The sequence below is a fragment of the Gorilla gorilla genome, chromosome 12 (assembly GCF_029281585.2).
Source record: "Gorilla gorilla gorilla isolate KB3781 chromosome 12, NHGRI_mGorGor1-v2.1_pri, whole genome shotgun sequence".
NCBI classification, from domain to species: Eukaryota; Metazoa; Chordata; class Mammalia; order Primates; family Hominidae; genus Gorilla; species Gorilla gorilla.
Window position 1 is genome coordinate 76,733,311 of NC_073236.2, and position 21,718 is coordinate 76,755,028.

Here is a 21,718-nt window from a genome sequence, read left to right on the forward strand (position 1 = left end):
GGACCTAACTATGTACAGCGTTCCCGCCGAGGCGGAAGCTTGAACCAGTCCAGCGCAGGGCGGGGCGGGATGCGGCTCTGTGCGCGGAAGGCTGGGGACGCGCTCCTCCGGCGGGCCTAGCCCTGGCGCGCCCCAGCGCACTCCGCTGGGGCGGAAGAAACGCCGGGAGGCTCTGGCCGGCAGGCGTGGAGCAAAATCGAGGGCAGCTGAAGGGGCAGCAGTCTGCGCGGGAGGAACTCTTAGTGGTTTTGATTTGGAGTAGTGTGCGGGTGCTCCAATGGGCAGAAACACGCCAGTTAGTGACTCCAGTCTCCAGAAAGAATAAATTAAAGTGTTGGGCTCAAACAGCGGATCAGAGCGCAGAGCCTCCGAAGGCTGCAAGTGCTTAACAGCTGTCCAGAAAGACTGGAAGGGGAGGCTTAAGAGTTTAGTAGGGGCTGAAGGGGGGAAATAATACATCTCTCCTGTATAGAATGTGTAGGCCAAGCCGAAGCACCGGTCCCCCCATCCAAGGGGCAGGGCGGGTTTGCACATCCCCCCAAGCAAGTGGCACAAAAATGGGGGCGGCAGTGCAGGCAATGGACATCTTTTTGGGGGGTGAAAATTCAGTTTTGGAGAAGACGAGGCAAAGGCGGGCGGTGCAGCAGCAGCAACAGGATCGGGACCACGGAGGGCGCAGGTAGTTGCGTTTCTTCTCCTCTTTCATTCCTGGGCTCACAAGACCTGGAACCGCCATGAGGCTTGGTCCTTATAGTCCAGACAGTCGGGGGAGTTGAAGTTGAGTTTCCAGGCGGAGGAAGCAGCAGCGGCGCCAGGCTCCTTGTAATCCAAGCAGTCGGCAGAGTTGAAGGCAAGCCCAGAGCCACCGTAGCCTTGGTGGTGGTGGTGGTGATGGTGGTGGTGGTGGCCTGAGGACTGGCTCAACGGGTGGTGCGCATGTGGGTGGTGATGATGGTGGCCCGCCATGGAGGAGGGTGCCATGGGGCTGAGCTGGTGCGGGTGGTGGTGTGAGTGCATGGGCGCTAGGTATGAGCTGCAGTCCACGCCGCCAAAGTAGGAAGAGGAGGGCGTAGGGTAGCCTTGGCCGTAGCTGCCGCCCTGGCCGTAGGACATGGGATAAGAGGCTGCTGCGGTGGCGGCGCCTGCAGCTACCGAGCGCTGCATACACGAGGTGTTGCTAGGCGCGGCCAGTGGCTCCGGCACCGACACGGACGCGGGCGCTGAGCCTGGCGAGATGGAGGCCGGGCTCCAGATAGATGAGGCAGCTGGTGTACTCAGCGACGACGCGGCCGCCACCGGGTTCCCACCTAGTCCCGCAGCCGCTGCAGCCGCTGGGTTGGCGGAAGAGCTGGACGCCGAGCTAGAGGACGAGGCAGAGCTGGACACAGCTGGCGGGGTGAATTGGCCACTGCTTTCGGAGCCCGAGCTCTCCCGCACTGGAGAGGACTTCTTCTTGGCTGGGCGGCTCTTGGTTCCGCTCCCGCTCTGCTGCTGCTGGCGGCATTTGGCGCGGCGGTTCTTGAACCAGACCTGCAGTGGGCCGGATGGGGGAGAGTGGGTCAAAGGGAGCTAGGGGAGCTTGTTGCTCCACCGCCCCGTGGACCCAACTCCCGGCCCAGAGTATCGCAACCCTTTCTCACCGAGGCCTCCGCCCCTTCCTGTCTCTGGCCTGGCCAGACCCTGCCCCCTACCTCGGTTCCCAGCTCCTCCACCCTCCCCCATCCTTCTGCTCAAAGCCCCTCCTCAGCTGGCTCCAGAGCAGGGATGCGCACCTCCCCACCCCTACCGCAACTCTGCCCTAGGGCGGAATATTTCAGTCTGCCCAGTCAGAAGTTCTGCCATCTCTAAATTGCTGCTGTTGGCTGCTTCCGTGTATGTTTGGAGGCCCCGTGTGTGTTTGGAGGCCCAGTTTTCTACTAACAGAGCTCAGGCAACAGTGGAGAGGTACAGAGCCGAAGAGTGTGGAACAGTCACCAAGTCTAGGGCCTGAGCCGTTTCACTGAGCAGCTCCTGGAGGCCAGAACTGGGCAGGGCGAGTATTTGGGTGGGGGTAGGAGCAAGGCCAGAGGCTAAACAGAGGTGGTACTTGAGGGACTCGGGAAGGAAGCCTGGGTGAGATTTCGTTGGCCCTTTGGCTCCAGGTGGGGAACCAAATGGAATGGTTACTCTTCTAGGAGAGCCCCAGCACATGGCACTGCATTCCTGGTCCCCCTTCTCAAGCTTTCGAGTAAAGGAGGCGAGACTCTTGAGGAGAGTTCTGAGTTAGAATCCGAACGTTATCATCGGAACCCTTTCATCTCAAAAACAGAAATAAGAAAGCCGGCAGCAGGATTTTGCACTTAGCATCCTCTGTAAGCAGAGGAAGCGTCTAATGAGACCCAGGCAGAGCACCAGGCTCCGGCCAATCTCCGCTCTTCCATTTCTAGGATTCCCGGGGTGGAAGACAAAGGCAGAGGCAGAATTCAGGCCTCTAAGGGAAACTGCCAAGTCCTGGGGCAGGCGAAGAAGCAGGGGCAAGTGTCAGGCCCGCAGGGCGCTTTACATTCGGGAGCTTCCCTAGTCCTCCCGCAATTCTAAAAAGTACTTTCGATACCGATACCGAAGGCGCCCTAGGGCTAAAGGCGGAATCCAGGGCTCTAAGCCATTTCCTTTAACTTTTGCCCCCTTTCCTGGCTGGGGCCCAGCGCTAGGGGGAGTCCGAGAGCGGCTGCCCAGTCTGTAAGCCCACCCCCACAGGATGGTCTCCTCAAGAACTACTCAAGAGCCTTCCTAGACCTTCCCCGAGCAGCCTCAGCTCCCCTACCCAGACCCTGGAGCCCGGGGAGTGCGCACCTGGACTCTAGACTCCGGCAGGTTGATCTTGAGCGCCACCTCCTCCCGCATGAAGATGTCAGGGTAGCGAGTCTTGGCGAAGAGCGCCTCGAGCACGTCCAGCTGTGAACGCGTGAAGGTGGTGCGCTCCCGCCGCTGCTTCCGCGGAGTGGCTGCGGGGACACGCGGGGGCGCCGCGGGTCATTGGTGGCCACGTGGACCCGCGATAGAGGACTCGGGCAGGCCCCTGGCAGGCCCAGATCTCGGCCTTCGCAAAAGAAAGCCGAACTGGGAATAAAAGAAACTCCCTCGGGCGGCCGAGCCTGAGAGGCCACAGGTGGGAGAAAGTGCAGATGTGCGACTAGAAGCCAGTGTCTCCAAGATTCGAGGGCTGCCCCTCTCTATGCCTCTCAGAGGTTAAAAAAGTAAGAGAAGTCTACAATCTCCCTTCTTCTACATCTCCCCTCCCCTGCACACACACACACACGCACACACACACGCACACACACACTCTGGATGGGGGACAGGGAGTGGGGAAGAGGTAGGCAGAAACACGACCTGAAAAACACTTTCGGAGAAAATAAATGAGGTAAAGGAGCGGGAGCTAAAAAAGAAACCCCGGCTTTGGCTCAAGTCGTCCTCTACAGCAGTGCAAAAATGGGTGCAGGACATCGATTTAGAGGACAATTTAATTAGGGAGGAAGAATACTGCTTCAGTGCAGCCTGCCGCTTCGCATAAGGAAAGTTTGGCTCTTTCTGTCAGGGCCTAACGAGTGTCCAGATTACACATTCCATGTTGGGGAAAAAGGAAAAATACTAGCCGCCCCTGGGTAGCGAATCCGCAGGTAAATGAGCTCTGCGCTGGCGGTGGGACCACAACAGGAGAAAGGTTGCCGGTGACCCGGCCGGGAAGGCGCATATTGCGCGTTTTCTCAGCCCTGGCCACCTCACACGCCCACGACTCTGCCCCATGCGCCGGCAGTGGGCCCTGTATTGTAAACAGACAGTGGGCCCTGTATTGCAGCCGGCTCCCTGGGCCTGCTCAGCAACAAAGCTTGCACTCAAATCCAACAGTCTGGGGGTCCCCAACATTTGAGAGGCTGAGGCAGGGTCGGGAGGGCTGGTGCTCACCCGGATAGCCCACGGATGGGTGCAGGAGGTCCATGGCGGGCCCGGCCAGGCCCAGCCCGTTCATGCCGTATGGGGGTTGTTTGAGGTAAGACATCATGCTAACAGCTGGGTGGAGGCGCCCCGACGGATCCAGGGAGCCCGGGGCCAGGAGCGGTGCAGGGCTCCCACCGCGCAGTCCTTCAGGGTCTGATGCGTCTGGGGGCCTGGCCTATGAAGACACGAGACACACGGAAACCGTCAATCGGAGCCACTTGGCTGCCAAGTCTTGCCCCGGGATAGACAGGGAAGGCAGGTTACAGAACTGCGCAGGGTGGTCAGCTGGGATCCACAAGGCCTTAGCCCAGAAACCACAGTTGCTTTGAAAAGTAAAGTTTTCTGGGTCGTCTGGCTCTAGGGTTGGAATGAGCCAAAGACACTGGTAGGGAGTCCATAGGAGTAAGGAGAAGTTAAAAGCAGGGCCAGGCTGGGGAGGTCAGAGCCAGAACCGCGGAGTGTACAAGCTCCCAAGTCCAGGCAAAATTCTGAATCCGGCAGAAGCCAGCTTCATGTTGCACAAGCAAAGGTTCACTTGGTGCCCGGACGGCAGGCCGCCCAGAGCATGAGGGGTTGTTTCATTTTGTTTCACGTGTTTTTGAAAAGGTAGAGACTACAAAGGGCCAATGTGGAGGGCTAATTGCACCTCCTGTCCACTTAGACACTTGGTTCCTTCAAAGGTCTCCAGGGCTGCGCCCCTGCCCCAGATCCCGCAATCACCACTCCAGGTGACCTCTCTGTGCCCAGCCACTGAAAGATCGCTGACGCGAAATCCCACGGCATCTCAACCGCAGTAACGGGCCCAGGCTTCGCAGAGGGACAGAGGACGCCGAAGGGGCCACTGTAGAGGGGGGCGACCCCAAGATGCGGCCTGAGGTCGGGAGCGCCTCAGCTGCGGCCAGCGTCCTTCGTTGCCAGCGCGCACCCGGCCTTCTCTCTGCCCAGTCTGGGCTGCGGACCGCAGGGTCCCAGCAGGGGGTGAAGGGTGACTGGCCTAGCACCTCAAAGGGTCTCGGGGATTTGTGGAAGCCGGAGGGCAGCAAGTCGCGTGCTGCCATCCTTGTAGCTGAACCCGCGGCCCCAGGACACGGTCGAGAACAGAGAACTAGGCCTCAGCGGCGTAGCCCACGCAGACCCGAGCTGGGAGGTCGAAGCCTCGCCCCCGCCGCTGCCGGGAACCCGGGGTGCCACTCTCAGGGGTCAGGGAGGGGCGCTGGAAACTGGGCCTGGGGCCCTGGGGGGCCATCGCTACACCCCGCTTAGCGGGATCGCTGTGAAGCAAGCCAGGGACTCGGGCTAGGACGTTCAAGGAGAGAAGTTAGAGCTAAAGAAGCTCCCCCCAGCCCCGTTCCCGCCCCCGTCTTCTGGGACCCAAGACCTGGGCTGAGGGAGTCCAGCTTGTAGGAAGGGGACCGGAAGGGAAGCAGCCAGGGCTCTAGGGCCGAAGGAAAATGGGACTCAAAGCTGCGACGGCTTTGCGAAGCTGCAGCGTGAGTTTTCAAAGACTTTCTCCAAACTTAGCACTTCAGCTTGGTTACTTCGGAGGAGGCGGGGGAGGGGGCTGTGGGCCGCGACAGCGCCCCGGGGTCCTCGGCTCACCAAGAGGGGAGCCAGGCCGCTCCCACAGCCCCGCCCACCTGCTGGGGACCGGGGAAGCCGGGATCCATTTGAGGAGGGGGAGGTAAGGGTAACCAACGCGCTCCCGGAGTCCGGGGTGGCCCCGCGGCTTTCTCCTTACCTGCCCTCAGCTGCCGGGGCCGTTCACCATCTACCTGGATCTCTCACGGAGACCCGCCGGGCAGCCAACCTGCAAAACAGAGCAGCACTGGAATTACCCTGGCGGCTGGTCTAGGACCCCCAGGTTTCTTTCTTTTCCCAACTTCCTTCTTCCCACCTCTATCTTTTTTTCAATGGCTTTGTGCGTGTCCTTCTGGGTTTCACTTTATTGCACAGACACTTTGTTTGCTAAGCCCCACACGTTCTCAGGACATTGCCTCGCCCGGGATCGCGCCGAGGGGCCGCAAGGGGGGGAATTCGAGGGGCAGAGTTGGGAGGTGGCTCGGCGTTGCCGCGGCACTCCCGGTGCAACGTGGAGGCAGTGGGGACTGGGAAGTCCTGCAGAGTCACTTTGCAAACTAAATAAATCAAGCGATTTACCTTGTCGGAGTGGCTTGTCTTGCTCGGTTGTTTAGGTGATTGGAAATGTAGCCTGATGAAGATTGATCACCTTTCTACTGCCCTCCCCGGGTATGTGAACGCGAGGCGAGTGCGTAACGGGGCTAGGCCGCCAATCGGGGGCCCCGCGCGGGCTGAGTGACAGGGAGCCGGGCAATGGCTGCGCGAGCCGGGGGTTACCTCCGCGCGCCCCCGCCCTCCCCCGCCCCCCACACCCCGCCCTCCCCGCCCGCCCGCCCCGCCCCGGTCGCGCGCTAACTCCGGGACTCGGCTGGCAAAAGCGGCGCAGAGCTAGGCGAGGAACGCGAGCGGAGAGCCCGAGTCCTGGCCGCGGAGGGGGCGGTGGGTCTCCAGGCCTGCCCTGGGAGCCCCCGCCCTTCTCGCGCTCTCGGCGCTTCGCAGGGAGTGGCAGGGAGGAGGCGAGGTGCTGGAGAACCGGTTCCTTCGCTCTCCCGCGCGCTACAGGGCTCAGCCGCTCGGGTGTGGGCGCCAGGACCCGGGGGCGGCGGGCTGGAGGAGCCCGGGCCTCGGCCCCTCTCCCGGCGCCGCGGGCCCCAGCGTTTTCTTCCTTGGCGCCGCCACCTGAGACCGACGCCGCGGGCTGCTTGTGCCGGCGCAGGCTACTTTGCAGAGCACGGGAGCAGCTCCGGGCGTGCAGATCTCTCCTCGGCCCCTCGGGACTCTCGTGCCTGGGAAGAGCACCCACTGGGAGGGCGCCGCCACTTACCTGCTTGCTCGTCAGCATCTCCCGGGGTTCCAGGTCCCCACCAAGGGTGTTTGCAAGTCTTAAGCGCTTCTACTGAAACGTTGGAGCCCAGCGTCCTCTTCCCCTCACACGTACACCCTACTTCTTAATTGAAACATTTTGATAGTAAAGTTTCTTTTTCGCTCTTTCTCTCTCTTTCTTAGACTGCCTCTAACAGGGACTTTTTGATGGAAAATGTGGCCACAGACCCCTGCCCTCAACTTTTTTCCACATGCTGCGTAAGGATCCTCCTTGAGGCGATTTCCCCGGATTGTTCGTACGAGCGAAGCCCATTTCCCAGCCGAAAAAACTTCCCAAACACGTCTACCTGGGTGGACTTTTAAAAGTGCAAAAAAGAGTTTTCGTTCCAACTCTAAGCTAGGCGAATCTTTTAAATGGCACCTCCTCCTGAAAATTAGGCACTTTATTCCCTTTCGAGGAATTTCTACCCCTTGTTTCTAATCTCCCCCACTCCCCCACCCCGACAGGCGGGGTAAAAAGTTTGCACAGGATTAAGTGTGAGGGCGAGTCAAGGAGCTTCCAGGCGCATCGCAGTGGGGAGCACTCGCGCTGCCCGGGCTGCGGGGTCGGGCGCCGAGAGCGGACCGGGCGCTGGGTGAGGAGGAGGAGAACGAAGGGGGAGCCCGCTGAGTGAAAAGGGGCCGCGGCCGCCGCTCATCAAAGTGCTTCCCCCTCCCCCAAGCGACACTTTCCTTTGGAGTCCGAATAAAATACGGTAACAGAATATGATGGAGGGCACACTGTTTCCTTAACTGCTTCTCAAAGGACCCGGGAGATCTTCTTAGGACCTTTAATAAGGCTTTGGTCGGTTCTTTTGTTGATCTCTCAAAATCAACTCCTTCTAATTGAAGTTGGAGCTGAAAGCGAGCTAATGTTCAAAGAAAGTGGCCGCCAGACCAACGAAATTACATTTTTTTTTTTTTTTTGACGATGAGGGAACATCTAATCAAAGGGGCAGGGGAGGAGGGGTGGGAGTGGGGGCGTACGAAGGAGAAAAGGAGGTTTTACAAGATCCTTCTCTGGTTCACAAAAGTCAGCGACACGGGCGCTTCTCTCCAGAACAAAGACACCGCGGCCCATTCACAAAAGGGAGAGAAAGAGAGAAAGCTGAATAAAAGAACGAGAGAAATGGGAAAAAAATGAGAGAGAGAAGGAGGGAGAGAGTGAGTGAGAAAGAAGCTTTAAGAGGAAAAGAAACAGTGCAGAGCGCAGCGCTAACCCAGGGGGGGACACACCTTAGGCTCGCGCAGGCCCCTACCAGGAGTAGCCCGCGAGGCCCGCGAGGCCCGCGGTCAGCCGCCCGCGGCTCGGAGCCACTGTGATCGTGCTGAGGTTTAAAGAAAGCAACGAAATATACCCCTTCCTTAGGTTCCGAGGAAAGGCGCCGGGTGGAGCGCCCTAGTTTTGGGGGAAAGAATATGCGGACGTCCCGGGGTGCGCTTCGCCGGCGTCCGCGTCCATAGCCTGGCGCTGCCCTAGTCCCGGCCAGTCCGCTGTGTGCCGGGGTTGGCCCTCCAGTGCCGGGGCGCGTGACCTTGCCCCATTCCTCCACCTTAACGCATTCCTCCCTCCACCAGGCCCTATTTCGCCTGCAGCCTCAGCACCTGACCTGGGTCCGGCGCAGCGAGGTGGGACGGCAGTGCGCGCTGGAATGTGCCCGCGCGGTCCCCGGGGTACGCCTCGCGGGAGTCCGGCGCTCTCGGTTCCAGATGCTGCCACCATTCTCGGGGAAGTTGGGAGGTATCAAGTAGCACGGATTTTTTTTTTCCTAATTAGAGTATTTATCTAATCCCAAATTGCAGGCGAATTTTCTTAACGCTCAGCCCGTAAAACCCCAGGATTAAGAAAAGAAAGAGGAGAGGGGGAGAGGGAGGAGAGTGGAGAGGGAGAGAGACTGGGATGAAAGTTTCTTGAAAGCAGCGCAGAGGATTGAGGCGGCCGTCGCTAGGCAAATGTCCAGGTGGGAGATGCTGGGCCAGAAGCCATGACCGTTCCAGCATCGGCCGCGGTGCGGGAAGGGGAAGTGGGGACACCACTGGAGGAGGTGAAGCCGTCCAGCTCAAGGCCCTCGAGCCGGGAAGGGGCGAGGGAGCTGGGTCTGGAGACAAGGATCCAGCATCCAGGTGACCTCCAGGCCGGGCCAGGCTCTGGAGGACACTTGGGACAAGGGGAGGGCTTTGGATCTGAGGCCGAGGGATCTGACCAGGGGCGGAAGTTCTGCTCCGGCCCGCAGACTGTGCCCAAGCAAGCCCGCTGCCAACGCCCCTGCTCCTCTGCGACCCTCGGACCGATAGTCTCTTTTCCCGCAGCGCGGGCTTTCGAGTTCCGGGTCCTCCGGCGTGCTGGGCTCGTGCCCGTTCTCGGGAGCCAGCGTCTGGGCACCACGCAGCGATGTCCGGATGCAGCGCCCTTGCCGCGGGCCTTACCCCGCCAGGCGCCGGAGTCCACGCTCCACCGCCGCTGAGGGGCGTTCGGGCGCCACCGAGCAGCCCAAATTGAAACCCCGAGAGGCTCGGGACTAAAGCTGAAGGGGCAGGTAGAGGGGCCGCCCGGCGGTCCCAGACCATCCTAGCAAATCTGGGGCGAGGGAAGGGTTGTCAGTTGGCCGATTGGGAGCGGCTTTGGGAGCGAAGGAGCTGCTTTTCGGCGAGGCCCCTCGGGAGTGAAGGTTCCTCGAATCAAGCGTAAACTGGGTGGGTGCTGTTGGCCGCCCAGGCCCCAGGCTGCTTGGGGCGGGCGATTTCTGTCTGCTGAGTTTTCCCGGGGTTAGAACGGGATTCTGAGAGCGTTCCCCAGAGAGCAGCAGCTCTCTCTCTGCTCTCGTGCTCGAATAAAGAGGGCAAATACCGACTTCATTTACTTAAAATAACTTTTCAATAACTTAAAAGAAATGCTCATCATGAAGGAATTCTACAGTAGCAAGTTTTTATCATTTTGAAAGACTGGCAACTGGAGGTGGCTGCATACTTGGAACGAAATTTGTTTGTGTGTACATACATACGATCTACGCTGAAGTATAAATGCTAGTGGACTGTTTTCCCTAAGTTTCTGGACTTGTTGAACAAGCTTTCTTTGTTTGGACACCCCTGTGGGGGAATGAAGGAAACTACCATAGAATCGCTTTTTTTTTTTTCTGTAGCCTAGAACTTCTTGTTAAAAGTTCTCTTTCCCTCATTTCATACACACACACCTGCACACATTCTCCCCGCCCCCCAACAATAACCCTCTTCCTTTCACTTCAGTACCTACAGACTTGCCGGTTATCAGAAGACACGACTCTCCCTAATACGACTTCAAAACTCTAACAATTCAAAGTAATGACGTGGAAAATTCAAGATATAAATATTGGTTTTTCATTGGTGTGGAATCACAAATTTCCTCAAATCTTTAGCAGAGATGACCCTTTACAAAAGACATGATAGTTTATACTGCTTAAGAATATGACTAATTACTTTTCAATTCGCATTCGTGTGTCAGTAGGGCCCCCTCTGGGATGGTGTAAACTTATTCAGCTTCAAATGCAGCCCAGTATCCTGCCCTAAGTTCCAGAGGACCATTTTCCACATGAAAAGTCTTACGGATAGACAAACTTCCATTCAAACCAATGTCAAGTTTTCATTGCAAGAAAGTAGCAGCCGTGTTTAAGGTAAGAAAGTTTCTGCTTTTATTGAAAATTTATATATGACTCAGTATTGTAATAAATAAACATAACCATTTTCACAAAAAATGACAGTGCTATGCTAAAGAAGAAAATATTAAATGGGGGATTTACTTGTAGTGGCAAGACAGACTTTTTATCAATACAGAATAAATATTAACAGCATTCGTGAGCCAATGTTGAGACCCAACAAAATGTAGGAATCAAGCATGATGTAAGAAATAATTATCCAGAGAAAAAGATGGTGTATTCTCGGATGATAAGACTGTCTTTGTAAACTGGTGCATATCAATTAGTCCCATCCTCACAGCTCACCTTCAAACCACAGGGCTTGTTTCTGGCTATGTTAAAGGACCATCCTCTGAGGAAAGCAGAGGAGAGGAACTCCATTATCCTTACAGTGAAACGCAACCACTGCAGAAAAACTCCGCTGGTAAATAGAACACAGTTTAATAAGTAGATTGGATATGATCTAACTATAAAATTCAGGTAACAGAGTAAGTGTTACATATGGCAGGACTGGAAAAAAATCATGACATTTTTCTTATCCCCTTGTACCCCCTCCCACTGTCATTATGCTATTACCAACAACAAGAATAATGTTTCAAATTTTCCTCTCATCAAAAAATGAGAGAAAATAACGAGGGAAGTGTTTTTGTTCTTTTTCGAACAGTTTCTTGAACACCTCCAATACCAATAACTCACAAGGTGTCTGTGCAAATCTATTTCACAGGATTTCAAGGAAATTGTTAACTCACAAAAAAATCCTTAAATGAAGCTATTTTGGAGTTCTGTATATTATTTGGAAAGGAGGGAGGAAAAGGGTGGTGGTGGTAAAGTAGAGGTAAAGTAGTACAATCCAGCCAAACAAAATGTTAAAAGTTTTAAATCAACAATGAGTCTGACTTTTTCTGGTTTGGGAAGCAAGACTCTAAAATGTTGGGAGACATTCTTTCTGATCTGATGGCTATTGAAGAACACATTTCTCCTCTTTCTTGGCCATCTTGCCTTTGTTTTGCTCCAGAGTTCGCTCCAAATGCTCATCTTCTTCTTCGGCCCTGGATGTCAGACAAACAGGACAAACAGGAAACAAAATTATTTTTCTTCGTGGAGGGCAGAGCAGCACTCCCCCGTCGCCCAGTATTTGGATCCCCAGCGGGAATGGGGAGCACCAGGCCAGTGGGAGGCTGCCCCGGCCCTCCCGCTACCTCTGGATTGAACTTTCCACACACTTCTCGGCCCCTCGGCAGGTGGCCCAGCCTCGACCCGACCCCACTGCCCACTCACTGCTTCTCCTGCGCGTCCAGGTCCCTGACGAGCGCATCGCGCTTGTTCACCAGGGCCACCAGCTCATCTAGCAGAAGCTGTTCGCGTCGCTTCTGGGCCTCGGTCTTCTGCCAGTCTGCAGAAGACGGGAGGCTAGTTAACCACCGGCAGGGCCTCCGAACACCCGGCCCCCCGCCCTCCCCTTCCCGCCTTTTCCAGTTTCCTTATATTTCTCAGCAAACCACATTATAGAGCCACTAGCTAGTGTTTTCTGGGGAGTTTGGCTGTTGTGGTGAAGGCTTCCTCGCTAAAAGTCTACTTCCTAAACAGGTCCTGTGAATGGAGATGGCTGCAGCAGGGTTGGAACCTGCTTAGAACCAGGTGTGAACTGGTGGCTAGCCTGAGGTGCGCACCTGAATCCAGCCAAAGTGGGGGAGGGGAGCTAGAGGCCCAGAAGAGGTTGGCCCAGGGGTTGGTAGTGGGGGAAGTGGGTAAATGAGGAGGCGGGAAACAGTGATGGGCGATAAAATCATTCTGAAAAGGCTAGAGAATCTGCCTGAGAACCTATCCTCCTCCCCCACCCCCACTCTCACCCCAAACAGCCCATTCTTCGCTAATTTCCTCTTCGCTCTATTTTAGCAGTTGGATGTATCTCACACTGGGCGCCATATGCTTCACAATAACTTTAAAAGTAGTGAATCGGCTAATTAGCATTTTTCTTTGAAGTAAAAAATAAATTTGCTCTGCAATATTACACTGCAAGCTCTCGATCGCATCACAGCCAGTTTTCTTTTGGAGACGTTTGCTGGGTGGTTTCAAATCAAAGCACTTTTGCAAAGGAAAAATTACATATTTCTTTCTGAAACCCTATGTTAAAGGTTGGAAAACCCGATGGGCAGTGCTCTTTCCATGGATGGGGGGCGTTTTTTTTTTTTTTTGAAGGTTTTAGACCCCAATAATATATTTCCTAATCTTTGCTGGTCTGATGATTTCCTTAAGATGAGCAGCAGTTTCATTTAATAGAAACAGGACCAAATCGAACATTTAAAACACTTTTGAAACCAAAGCCAACTGCTCTCTGGCCAGACTGTAAGGGCTTGTAGCTGTCAATCAACCCCCAGTCTACCCCGCCTCCCTCATTAGGAAGGTAAACAATGAAAAGAAGAAGTAGATGATGAGGCAGATAGCAGAACAAATGGGGACCTAGAGGGAAACAGGACACCAGCTTAAAAAAAAAAAAAAAAAAAAGAACCATGGCCACTGACTCCTGCAGCCCCCTCCTCCAGCAAATGCACTTTCCAAAAAACAGAGAGAAGTGCAATCCTTTTGGGTTTCTCTCTTCTCTCTCCATTGCCCTGGGCAATCATGTTAAAACTCACATGGCTGGTGCTTATTCAGATAAACCTAACAATGCACACCGCTGGTTACCATGTGAATCTTCACAAACCACACAAGAATGTGCTGGTTCAAATCCCCCCCGACCCCCTCCAAAGCAAAATTTATTCAAGACAGCAAACTGCTCAGCAGCTTTATGAAAGTAAATGGTGCTAGAGGGAATTCTATCTTGTATTTACAAATTAAAAATTAGATGCATCATCATGCAATAAAGGTTAGAAAAGCAGCAAAAAGCTAGACTGTTTTATTCAATTTATCACTATTTCTTTCATTATAAGCTCTAACACATACATACATATTTATATGAAACATGCTATATGTTAATTATCCACATTCGATATAAAACATCACACAAATACATTAAATAACTGATCACTATTACATTTTTATTTTAAAAATGAAATATTCTATAGCATGGAGATGAACACAGAAACTATTTGGAAAGGGTTTCTTTGAATATAATAATTTAAAAAATAATAAACAGCAAAATTGAAGAGCAGCCATATATATCACAATTTTATTCTTTGGATTTAAATGCAACTGAGGAGAGGAATGCTGGAAAATTTTTTAATCTGGTTCTTGTTCTTAAATCAGTCTTATTCAGCAGGTAAATTAATAGGCTCTCCAGGTTGGAAAGATCTTAAAGGTCATCTAGTCTAATTTCAGGTAACTATAATTCTAGAAATATTATTTCAGAAAAAAACCCTAAATGTGTAATAGATTTGAGACTAAATTTTATATTAAGATTACTAGTTTAATAAATATTAATTTTTTTCACTTCCAACCTCAAGAAATCATTGATTATAAGCTTTGATTTATAATTATTTACTTCGAAAACATTTTGCTAACAGCTTTACAATTGAATACATTTTCAAAAATAGAATTAAATTGAAAATTATATTTAAAAAAATTAAACCAAGAAAACATAAATTTTAACAACACATATAATTTTCTTAATTATTCCTTCTCTGAACTTGACCAGTTGCTTTTAAGGCTTTAATTAGTAATTAAAAATACCAAGATTTCATTAATATTGAAAAAATTAGGACTTTAACAAAATGGATAAAAGAGGACATTAAAGAAAATTTTAACCTTTGAAGTATTGAGTAATTTAAAATATCTTAACTTTTCCCTAGCTCAGTAATGACATTTTCTATAACTGTAATGAAATCATTTAAAAATTATGAATATTTAGGTAATTTTCATCATTTCAGAGTCAAATTTAAATGACATTAGAATTTAAAATATCCCAGCATAAATTTATAGGTTTTTAAAATATTAAATCTGTCATTACAGTGCTACATGAATATCTGTCTACAAAATATTAGTCAACTGTACAGGAAATAGCAATGTGCAGTGAATAGATTTTACATTAGCAAACTATAGTTTTACTTCATGTTTGTTTTCTCATAATGGGAATAAATTATATAATATATATGTACACAAACTCATACACATGTATACATATACATATATATTTGAATGCTAATTTGAGAAATTAAGTAAACTATTTTTATCTTTTTTAAAAAATGTAATATTACATTTAAAATTGATCAAGATTCACATTCGCATGTTCAAGCCTAACTGCACTGACTTTGGCTTGGACAAACTACAATGTGGGTTCTGATTAATTTAAAGATTCCAGTGTACTTTTGCTACAAAAGCCATATCCTCTCATAACAAATAGGATTAAGTTTTGATGCTGCATTTGAGCCAAAGTGTTGAAATAAAGAGATTCTGTTTATGTCCATCTGCACTGGGCTGTTTTGTTAGTTTAAAAAACTCTTTTTTATATATAGGGCCAATTATTCACTCCCTGATTCAGTTTATTTGCTGAAGTTGATAATTACCTCGAAAAAAGGCAAGAGAAATACCTACAAACACTTTAATAGAAAGGACCTAAAGTTCTTGTAGTAAACCTTCAACCTTGCCACTATAAATAAGCCTGGCACTTTGATGAAAATTAACACTAGTTTTGTAAAGAGCACATTGGGGGATTGCAGTCAAGTCTTATCTTTAGTTCCAGTCAACTAGCAATCCTGAAAGAGTTTGCATCATCATCAGAACAGGCCATTTGATAGGATTCTACCGCTGTACCTAATCAATCTATGGAAGACTGTGGCTGTACCGTGTAACAAAGCTAAAATAGATTTACAAATGGGGTTTTAGGGGATAAGCTCCTCCACAGGATTACATATTGATTTTAAATATAAAAAGCTTATCATATAAACCATAACTACAAAAATAGTGAACCTATGCATAAATCCCTTTAGAAGAGCACCCACTTCAAACTCTAAGCCAAGAATAAATCAAGATGTACAAAATCCTAGAGAAGATCCATTTCTTGTGCAGAAAATGAACATACCACTTTCTAAAAGCCCACCCCAATGTGTGCAGAAATGAATTTATCTTTCTTGAGGGGGCATTAAATAATCTGGAACAAAAAAAACTATAGGAAAAGTATCTAAAAGATGTTTGTTAGCTTGAGGGATCCTACAACTTAGTTCAGTAGAGTGAAACTCCTGCTATGAAAAACACCTCAGGAGAAAAAGGGTAAAAAACAGGCCAAAGTGATTATGGATTCTCAGAAGAATGGATGTATTGAATATTATTTTTTTTGCTCTCAAACCAAGCTGTTAATATTTCTTTCAATGTGCTATGGTTATCAATATTCTATGCTGTTCTCCTGGTGAATGGTTTCAGCAGCAGATTTATTTGAAAAGATTTTAGTTTATTTATTACTAAAACCATCTTATGGCTACTAAGTAGGAGGGATGGGAAAAGAGAAATGAACTTTAAAACAAAAGAAAGCAAAACAAAACTAACTACTGTTGCTTATTCATGTGTTTTTTTCTGTGGTGTGTTAACACTTAAAAAGGCTATTCATCTGAATGTGTGTCCACTCTAAGGGTTGGCTCAGAGGACACTGTCTTCACAGAGCTGATCTTCACAGTGATCACCACCTCTCTGGGACAGCCCAGCCCATGTACTGCCCAGGCTAGTGGGGCAGGCCTCTTTCTTAAGACAGTATCTTTATTTGTAATCAACAGGCTGCTCCTTTTCTCAAGTCTCCTTTTTCCCTCAACCAGCAATGGAAACTGGCCGAGAGATTTAAGGCACAGTCATATATATACAGACAATGTATTTAAAACACAAAAGAGAATGATAATGCAAAACACTAACAACTGTAGTAAAACTGCTTTAAAAAGAAAAATATTTTTCCCCTTTTCTTCAAATATATGACTTTCTACTGCTTTTCTGTATGTGCAAGCAGGTCAGGCAGATAAAATATTTGATTATTTAACACTGTAAATCTGGTATATAGGGATAGGACTGCTGATGAAATTGAATTATTTAATGTGTCATGGCCCTGCTTTTAAGACAGGTATTTGGTTATAACATTGGTTTTGGGGTTAGAACCAATATCTATCTTAAAGTGAACTGTATTGTATCAAGCTGTATTTTGGGGATAGTTTATCTTTTTATACGTGAAAGCATAGATAAAAATGTAAAGAATATTCTGTGTTGAGTGTAGTGTACAATGAATCTATAAATAATAAACTGTATGATGAGTTATATGTATTATATATACTATATATAAACATTATATATTACACATACATATATATATATAATATAAATAGTATTTGCTGTGTCTACTTTTCAACTGACTATTTTGCTCTTTTAAAGACTGTACCATGACTACAAAAACAATATCAAGAGGAAAAATACCATTTAGTATAGTTGTGCACTTTATTTCAATGGCAAGTTTCACAGAACTTCTTAAATAATTTTGACAAATTTTATAGTCATTATCAATGCTATAATTTGATACATCTGGGTAGCCACTTGAAGGAAATAGGCTAACTGAAGCCTTTCAAAATAAGGTAAATCAGATTTCTAAATGAGGATATACAAATGTTGCCAGTGATATTTATCAAATGAGTTTATGAATATAAAGTAACTAAACATGAATTGTCTACAAGCATATATGATAGTATTTAGACAAATAGCATGCACTTTGATGACAATATTTATTAAAATATTTTAAGAATATAAGGCTTCACTTGGCTTTCCCTTACGTACTTAAATTTCCAGTTTCTGAACTAATTAGAATTGACTTGTGATGGATCAGGTACCTTATCAGGTGAAGAACAAAATTACCATGGACAGTCAATGGGTTAAGAGGTCAATATAGAATAGGAAAATCAGTTTGCATTGATTAGACAAAAGGTCCATTTTACAGAGCCCAAAGGATTAGCTTTTAAGCAGACATCTTTGAACTATAAGACATTTTCAACTGAGATATAAGGAGAACAGCATTATAAAACACCTAAGAATTAAAAAAAAATCATATATAGTAAATGCCAGATAAGCTACCTGATGTTTACTGATATATGAACCATGCATAGGATTACTATATAATTCATTTAAAAGCTTTATGAAAAGCATGAAACTGTTTCATTTATCTCTTATGCCAATCTTTGCCCAGATATTCACTTAATACAAGTTGGAATCTTAAGAACTGTAGTAGACTGAACAGGAATATATTTCAATGTTGACATCAATTAAATATTAAAGTAAAATTTAGAGTGTGGATGTAAAAAATCAAAATGATAAATCTTTTCCAAACCTCCCCAGTGGAAACAACTTTAAATCACACTTAAGTAAAATGTAATTAAATCAATCAACTCCTTATATTTTCCATTTTATGGACATATAAGCTTACTGAATCAAAAGTTAAGACAATTTTGTGCTATTATTAATAGCAAACATAATGATTATCTATCTGAATTAGGGTCCTTAAGTTTATATGGATACTGCTTTCTGCCTCCACGGCATTTATTTGCAATTCCGGAAGGTCCCTAGTACACCAGATCTAGTAAGACCAGAAGTGTATTATATTCTTTAAATCTCTTTGAGAACTGACACGTCACATACCTCACCCCACCATAGCATTTCTTACCTTCAATGGCTAGCATTGCCCTCAATTCCCGGTTCAGCAGCTCATACCGTCGTTCTAAATCATGTTCTTTTTCCCTGGGCAAGTTGCAAAAGTTCATCAATATGCTAATTACTAAATCATTAAACACTTAAAAGAACCTTTAGGTTACATTGATTTTAGGACTCATAACTGACTTTTCTCTTTAAGTTTAAGCCACTCCAAATGAATGATACACAAACCTAAAACCTTCCTCAGTCAAATATTTACTAGTGCTATTATTTTCCTCCTTCAATTCTGAATGTTACATAGGTATATTTTAATCTGAGGATAATTACTCACTTTCTTCATTGCTTCTTGTAGTAAATGCCAAGTATAAGGCTATTTTCTAAAATATTTTTCATAATTTATAATCTCTTTTTTCCAAAACTCCATATGAAAAGAATACAAGAAACATGAAAGTACCAGCAGTGCAAATTTAATACAGAGACCACAATTCAGGATTTGTAAAGTTTTGTGCTTCTTCATAACTCTTTTATCAAGTTCAGGCATGGCAGAAATTATAAAATTAGACTTTTTCACTAAAATAAACCACGTAAGCCTGCTCATTCTCACGCTAGGTGGCATACTAGAAGAATACTGCTAGTGAGCAGAAAGGAACATGCTTAAGTCCTCCGGTGAACTAAAATGCTAAAAACTAAGAATGCTTACATTTTGTCTAGACTCCATTTTACTGTAATTCTTATAATCACAAAAAGGTCACTTGTGTTTTAGTAACTCATCTTTTATCCCAAAATTTAGAGTAACATCACCTGAGACTATAAATGTACTTTTGTCCTTATTAAGAGTTATTTTATTTAACTTAGAATTTGTTGTTAAATAAACTTTAATTTTATTTATCTTCCCCTCTCTCAATATAAACCAAACTTCCTTTCCTTGTATAAGTGATTTACTTCTTAAATACAATAATTGTTTATATTCCTTGGCTTTCTGTATAATAAACACTTTTTCAGTGTCTACTGTTCCATTTAAAAATTCTTATAAGATGAAAACTGTCATATACTATTTTTTATTTTTTTAATAAAACATGTAATCTCTAAGGAAAGGGAAAATACCGAATAAATATTAAATCCCAAAGAAGGCAATAACAAGAGGCCTAAGATTTATCAATGTTGTAGGCAAAACAAGCATAATGATGAGTACTTACAGAAGAGAGAGCTGATTCATTCTCCTTATTAAGGCATTTTTCTTATTAACTAACATAAACCATTCCTGCATCATAGCTTCTTCTTCTTCTGTGTTCCTTCCTATAATTCGGGAAGAGTTACCTTTTACTATACGATGTTAAAACAAGCCAAATAGTAGTTTAGCACATAATTTTTTAAACATAGAAAACATTTTAGTTATTCTAATACTATATATTAAACTGCTTATAAGAAGGTTAAAGTCTAAGTCCTGAAAAAAGAAAAGTCAATCTCAAGGTGGTATTATTCGGCATGCATATTTTACTCTCCGTGAACATACCGATAGATCATATTAACACTAAGTACAGTAAACAAAATGTCCTACCTTTTAAATTCTCCCTAGAGGCTGACTTGCTATTATGTTTCAATAAGGAACTCACAGTGCTGAGAGACATATGGTCATGATTAAAAAAAATTTAAAAATCATTATGAGACTCATAAGACTAGCAGGAAGATCAGGGAAGTCCAGAGATTGTGTGAAAGCTTCCATTTGTAACAACTTGCTATTTTCTTATTTTCCTCCCGAAAAGTAAACTAGAGATATATATGACATTTTGGAACTCATCATCCCTAATAGGGTAGACTACTTATAAATTACTAAATACACTGTAAATGACCAGGCTACAAAAAAATACCCACAGCTATCTATGAAAAAAAAATTTAATGAACATCATGATGTTCAGAAAACATGTGAGCAGAGTGACAACTGAACATTTTAGATTATAACTGATTGTACACAGGAGATACTTAAAATTCTCCATCGCTAATATCCATCCCATCATCTAATACCACCCTGCCACTTCCTCACAAAGGCCAATATAATCCATATTAAGGATTATAATATAGTATATATTTGGCATTTGTTCATGTAGAAGTAGGCCACAATTATACTGAAGAAAAATATTAATTTTCCTAGCTTCCTTTCTCTCCCTTCAAATTATACCTAGTCGAATTTCTAATTCTTCAATGTTTATTTACTGAATTTTTCCCATGACTGGTTTATTGTTTTGCTAAGCTATTATTTAATATTTCAGTCTAACTTCTGTATGGCATTCATAAGGTTAATTTAAATATCTATTAAAAATTAAATAATTCCCCTCAGATTATTATTCCCTAAATTTGATTTTCTTTTCAAGTAAAATGTGAAGGATAGCCCTCTTCCACCAACCCCACACTTCCCTTCTCCACAGGTAAGTATGATTATAGTTTAACATATCTCCTTGAGACCACATTGATAGCTATGTCTATCACACATGTGTATATACTGTATCTATAGACGCATACATGTTTCTTTCACATAAAAACTCATATTACATATTCATCTATGATTTGTTTTGTCATATTGTCCAAATATCTATCTCATTCTTTATAGTGCTTGCATAAATTATGAGCATACCATAATTTAAATATTTCTACATTAATACAAATTTAAATAATTTTTAGAATACAAATAGAATATAAAAAGCTAATCTGTGTGTAAGGGATTAAACATGTATTTCAGAGCATCCCTATAAAATAGATAGCTGTTGTTTACCAGTAGGGAGAATAGTTGAGAATATATGCCTTCATTCAATGCTGTTAAAACTAACGGTACGAAGCCGACTTAGGACAGATTCTTTTAGAGTCTGAACAAAAGTCTTTATTGTTTTACAGTATTTTTAATCTCTCTTTTAGGGTAGCTGGTTTTGTATTCACTTTGGACCATGTGATGTCTTGACACTGGTCATGTGATATAGGCTGCGATAGGCACAAATCCCTGGGTAGCAACAAAAGAAGAAAGAGTAAAAAGAAAAAGCTGAGAAAAAGCTTGCAATTTGGAAAAAGGCCAATTGTACCCTGGTGAAGGCCTTTTTGATCAGTGAAATGCCACATGTGTGCAATATTAATAGGTGTAGATTTTATGATATTTTACTTTCCGATTAAAGACTTAATTCTTGTGTTCATAACCTATGTGATTTCTAAAAATATAGACTTTTTAAAACTTTCTTTTGCGTTTAACTTAACCTATAATTTGAGGTTTTCAGGCAATACTAGAAGCAATCAGCCTACTCTTAAATTAGCATCATTTTCTTCAATGGAAGGCTGCTTCCTTCAGAATAACAATATTGATGTGGTACTGTGTTATTTTCAGTTTAACTTATGCCTATGAATTCTAGTGAAGAATAAGAGATCCCCTTCCTCTAATTGTTAGGAAATGACTAATAACAAAAGAATCTCATGTTTTACAAGGAAATAAGCCTAACAATAAGAAATATTTAAGGACACATTACTCATTGCTGCACAGAGCATTTAACTGG

At 46.0% G+C, this 21,718-nt stretch overlaps 2 protein-coding genes across 41 annotated transcripts in view; both read right to left on the bottom strand.

Annotated features, from left to right (window-relative positions):
• Positions 1-714: 714 nt before the first annotated feature.
• On the bottom strand, positions 715-6,309 carry OTX1 (orthodenticle homeobox 1). The gene is made up of 5 exons (XM_004029302.5): positions 6,133-6,309; positions 5,714-5,782; positions 3,943-4,150; positions 2,833-2,984; positions 715-1,530 (listed from the first exon to the last, which is right to left on the bottom strand). Exons 3-5 carry the CDS (start codon positions 4,037-4,039, stop codon positions 715-717), a joined length of 1,065 nt encoding a protein of 354 aa, XP_004029351.1. The 5' UTR covers positions 4,040-4,150; positions 5,714-5,782; positions 6,133-6,309.
• A 4,247-nt stretch (positions 6,310-10,556) lies between these two features.
• Positions 10,557-21,718, bottom strand: part of EHBP1 (EH domain binding protein 1) — a 370,582-nt gene continuing 359,420 nt past the window's right edge. For all 40 annotated transcript variants that reach the window (XM_055377993.2, XM_019021230.4, XM_063696160.1 and 37 more), the window contains 4 exons: positions 19,385-19,484; positions 18,202-18,275; positions 11,862-11,976; positions 10,557-11,632 (listed from right to left, as the gene is read on the bottom strand). In XM_055377993.2, coding sequence (XP_055233968.1) covers positions 11,542-11,632; positions 11,862-11,976; positions 18,202-18,275; positions 19,385-19,484 — 380 coding nt within the window. In that variant the 3' untranslated portion in view covers positions 10,557-11,541. The remainder of the gene's footprint in view (positions 11,633-11,861; positions 11,977-18,201; positions 18,276-19,384; positions 19,485-21,718) is intronic.

Excerpts from the sequence above, each read along its gene's own strand:
- OTX1 (XM_004029302.5), bottom strand. The coding sequence starts at position 4,039 with ATGATGTCTTACCTCAAACAACCCCCATACGGCATGAACGGGCTGGGC. Across the intron at positions 2,985-3,942 it reads CCCATCCGTGGGCTATCCGG|CCACTCCGCGGAAGCAGCGG; the intron begins GTGAGCACCAGC and ends GTGTCCCCGCAG. Across the intron at positions 1,531-2,832 it reads TGCCGGAGTCTAGAGTCCAG|GTCTGGTTCAAGAACCGCCG; the intron begins GTGCGCACTCCC and ends GGCCCACTGCAG.